The sequence below is a fragment of the Nicotiana attenuata genome, chromosome 7, assembly GCF_001879085.1.
Source record: "Nicotiana attenuata strain UT chromosome 7, NIATTr2, whole genome shotgun sequence".
Taxonomy (NCBI): Eukaryota; Viridiplantae; Streptophyta; class Magnoliopsida; order Solanales; family Solanaceae; genus Nicotiana; species Nicotiana attenuata.
The window spans coordinates 97,623,120-97,627,701 of record NC_031995.1 but is presented as its reverse complement, the minus strand read 5'-3'; the positions used below and the strand labels follow the sequence as shown (position 1 = coordinate 97,627,701).

Below are 4,582 nucleotides of genomic sequence, written 5' to 3'. Positions count from 1 at the left end.
AATTTCCCAATAAAAAATGGATGAGCCCATTATTCATGGAGTTTTGAATCTTATGGCCCTTGTCTCGAGAATTTCTTAGTTAAAAAAGATATAGACAAAAGAACTTATGATGTATGGATCATTCAAATATGACAAAAACGAAAAGCTAATTTAGAGTATCTGAGTAGAAATTAAAAAATAAAAATATTTAAAAAAGACTATACATAGAAGAATAAATAAAATTGATGAGAAAATAAATATATTATTTAATTTAATGATAATTTTTTTATTTAATTAACTCACCCAATACTACTTATATCAATTTTTTTTAAAAATTTAAAATATATATATATATATATATATGTATGTATGTATGCATGTATGTATATGTATAGAGAGAGAAAGTATACTTAAAGGCAAGGGCTTCACCTGCCTTAACCTAGAGCCGCCCTTGTCTCCACCCTTCTTCCCTCAACGCTTTTTACTAGGGTTCTTTCTCATGCTCTTTTTGCCTTTATTTTTCTCTTAATTTTTATTAGAGCTGTTTTTTCCATAGAAATTGTCATTCATTTGTTTTTGTCAATTCGAAATGTCTTTGCTGTTTATTTGATCTTGTTTTGACATGATTTTCCTTTTCCGTTTTTTCAATTTTTGAATAATTGAACTGTAAAATCACTTGGGTCAATTCTTTTTGTTGGAAAAATCTTAGCTTTAGAATATACAACAATTTAACTGTTACCTGTCAAATTGTGTGACTGACTTTGTGGTAAAGATTTTTCAGGTAAGTTATAAAAGGAGGGTACAATGAGGTTGGAGAAATGTTGGTTTTGCTCCTCAACTGTATATCCAGGCCATGGTATTCAATATGTTCGAAACGACGCTAAGGTTTTTTTCTTTTTCTTTTTCTTTAGCTATATTTCCTCCCTTGTATATCATGGTTATGCTGAATGTTGCGTCCTTTGTTGCCTCAAATTTGCTGGAATAACTATTTGCTTAGTTGTAGAAGGAGTTTAATACTGTGGTTTACTAATATAATCAGTAGTAAGAGGAGTCTACTGCTTTCGTTAAGGCTCTTTAAAGCCCCATGGTTAATAAACTTTTGAGAGAAAAATATTTCAACCATATTGTTTATTCTTGTTGCTGGGTGTTTTCGAAAAAAAAGAATTAACAGGTTAAGATATGAAGGATTAGTGATTGTCATTTGTTAAATTGCAATTGTAGTGTCGTTGTACCAGTTGACCTGAGTCAATGTTTGTCACAGCGGCAATTAGGGCAGTAGATTTGAGTTGTGAGCACAAACATTTGCTTATTTGAGGATTTTGAGCAAGTGATATTAGTAGTTTGTAATTCGAACTCCTGATTAAGCAAAGACTAGTATTGAGTCGATGTGTTTCAGTGGGGCAATTAGGTGAGTAGCTTTTGAGTGTAGGTAGATCCGTGGCAAGAAACATTGCTCATTTTAGGATTTCGAGCAGGAGATGTTAGCAATTTGTTTTCACACCCAAGGGTGTGACATAGTAGTCAATAAAGTGTGCAAACCGTGGAGGCAGTAGAGGCAAAAACAACTGGATGATTTCTTCCCATCTGATTAAGTTTTAGTGGGCAGAGTTACTTGGTACCTGTACTGATATGAGGTAGCATGTATCGGGTGGAGCAGTTAAGCTACTTGCAAGCTGGCCCAGGCACCACCGTCTTAAAAATGTATGCAATCTAAATTTCCGATTAAGCAAAGGATTAGTATTGAGTTGATCACTTGATTGAAGGTGATAAGTTTCACCTTTCCGAGACTTCAGAATTGACTGCTTGGTATTTGCAGTAGTGAGCAATTTTCCCGAATTCAGAAGGCTATAACTGGGCGAAAGTTTTGTCCTTCCCAAAGTTTACATGGATAAACTACTCAGTTAGTACAAGCATGTTGGTTGTCAGGATTGGTATAAAAATTGAGAATTATTTGTACATGTGCTTGCTGACATTTTGTATATAAAAAATTGTGTGCTTTGTGACATTTGACAATACTGGAAAACTGGTGCATAAAGGCCGGAGTACGTTGTAGTGCATTTCTGTGATCTGTAATATTTTCTTTGTCTTTATCATGGCTGGTCCACCATAGTATGATGATGCACCTTCGGACAAAGCAATAAAAAGCAGTGGCTGGTTTTTCAGGAGAGAAAAATCTTTTTGCACTCCATTTTTCTCCATGCCCTGTTTTGTTGTTTTTTCGAGCTTTCCTATTGCTCTGCTAATGTTCAGTAGTGATGGCATCTTGCTTTAGTGCCACAAAACGGGCATATTCTCACGTTTTGCTGTTTGATCAAGTAAATGAAAAGTTCTTTCTGTTAAATTTCTGTTTGCAGATATTTCGGTTCTGTAGATCAAAGTGTCACAAGAACTTTAAGATGAAGAGGAATCCACGAAAAGTTAAGTGGACTAAAGCATATAGACGGCTGCATGGAAAGGACATGACTCAGGTGAATAGTATTCCTCCTTTTCATTCTTCTTTTCCTGTTGCATTTGCTCCATCCACTCCACTGATTTGCTTATTCTTCTTCAATTATGAATTCTGTTGCTGCATGTTGCTATTTGAAGGACTCGACATTTGAATTTGAGAGGAAGCGCAATAGGCCGGAGAGATATGACAGGAATGTCACTGAGAACACTCTGAAGGCCATTCGGAAAATTGATAAAATCAGAGTTGTCAGAGATGAAAGGCACCACAAAAACAGGTCCTTTTATACTGCTCCATTAAGTCGCATCATGTAGTTTTATTTTCTTATTTTATATACTAACATTAGTTGGAAAATTGGACAGGATGAAAGGAAAGAAAACCAAGGAGCAGAGAGAAGCAACAAAGGAGCTCGAGCAGAGCATTCATATGGTCAAAGCTCCTGCTGCGCTCGCCAACGACCCATCTCTCACCTTGCCTATCAAGGTCAAGGTTTCACAGCAGAAATCCGAGGAAAATCGTATGGAGGAGTAAACATTTCCTTTATTCTCAAAACTGAAATGCAAAATCATAACTTTCCTGCAATGGTCAATTTTGTCGGCGTGCGTAACAATATGTATAGCCTTTTTGATGACTTGTTAATGGTCATAACTTTGAGAAAATACACTTATCTTTCGTGCTCACCACCAGTGATGACTCTTTTTTTGAAGAAATTGTCAGAGTACTTCATCCTGTAGAAGAAATATTTACTAGTTGGGAATGTTTTGTGTTTTCGATTATGAATTACTAAAGAGATAATTGACGCATTTCACAGTGCACTTTGACTTGGATTGTGGAGAACTAGATAAATTGGAATAGATAGACAAGTTGTGATGCTTAAGAAGCCACCTGCTTATTGTTTGCTGCAAAAACCATGATATAAAATTTGCATAGTTTAGATTAGCTCTTTCAGAATACTGGCGATTTATTGTTTTTCAACCACATAAGTCATTAGTAAATTGATAAAGTCACCATTATGTACAACTGTTTCAATGTTCAACATGAGATGTAGTAATAAAGTTTGTATTCCCTCGTACTCTTTTGACCGTTATGCAAGTTAAGAAGGTTTTAATGAAGCTGCAAAGAACAATTTTAAGTTGTTCAATTTTATGAGATTATTTTCTGGTGAAATAAGAACATATAGGTGAAAAGGGGTGTAAGTTTTGTTTTCTTGTGTAGCATCATTTATTTGCAATAATTCACAACCCAAACAATGAAATATATTGTTGTTGAGTGTGTTTGGATTAGAAAAGGTTTTTTTTTCCTGGTTTTGTTTTGTTTGGTGTTTGGATTTGGTTTTGGGATGAGATTATTGTGAGAGAATTTGTCCCTGTTTTAATTGTTCTGCTTTTTTTTTTTCATGAACACAATAAAATAACGTGTTACTTAGTATATAGATTTACATAGTACAGGTAATAAGATTGATTTCTAATAGAAAACAAAGCTTACAACTTACCTTTTCAGATCCTCGTTATTGGCGACAACTAAATTTTGAATTGGATAAGAAAAAATATGTGCTACTCCCTCCGTCCAATATTCCTTATTAATTCGTTAAAAAAAGGATGATACTTTTTAAAATTTGACAACAAGCTTTTACATAAATGACATGAAATGTATAAAAAATCACAAATTTCAAGTCCTATAATCGCATATATGTTACTCCTATATAACAACATATTTAAAATTTCCTTCTTTTTCTTAAACTCTTTCTGCAATCAAACTATGACATAAATTGAAACAGAAGCCGCATATTTTTTTCTGTATCACTTGCCAACGACCTACATTGTACCATACCCCAAAAAAGAGAAAAAAGAGACAAGAATAGCATTTCTGACAATTGGATGAATCTTGTGAAGAAGTGACTCAGGTATATCTATAGTACTTTCATTTCATTTTCCACCTTGGAGTAAGCAAGCACTATTTTTTTTTTTTTTACTAATAAAAAAATAAATAAAAAAATACTGGAAATAATGAGGTCAACAGAGATTCTTGAGGCATTTCAGCAACAAAATTTCTACATCAGACAGCAAAATATATATTAAAAGAAAGAACAGCATATCACCTTACCAAGAAATGAGGTGAGAACAGCTTACATGCTCTCATATTTCTCTTGCTGAAAAC

At 33.9% G+C, this 4,582-nt stretch overlaps 1 protein-coding gene across 3 annotated transcripts; it reads left to right on the top strand.

The window, feature by feature from the left end:
- LOC109229536 (probable ribosome biogenesis protein RLP24) lies at positions 367 to 3,238 on the top strand. 3 transcript variants are annotated; one of them, XM_019395005.1, is made up of 5 exons: positions 367 to 468; positions 761 to 864; positions 2,334 to 2,447; positions 2,566 to 2,702; positions 2,788 to 3,238. In XM_019395005.1, the coding sequence occupies exons 2-5, from the start codon at positions 784 to 786 to the stop codon at positions 2,954 to 2,956; spliced, it is 501 nt and encodes a 166-aa protein (XP_019250550.1). In that variant the 5' UTR covers positions 367 to 468; positions 761 to 783; the 3' UTR covers positions 2,957 to 3,238. The 3 variants fall into 3 exon arrangements, with proteins under 3 accessions (XP_019250550.1, XP_019250552.1, XP_019250551.1); XM_019395007.1 differs by having other exon boundaries at positions 369 to 468; positions 752 to 864; XM_019395006.1 differs by having other exon boundaries at positions 455 to 864.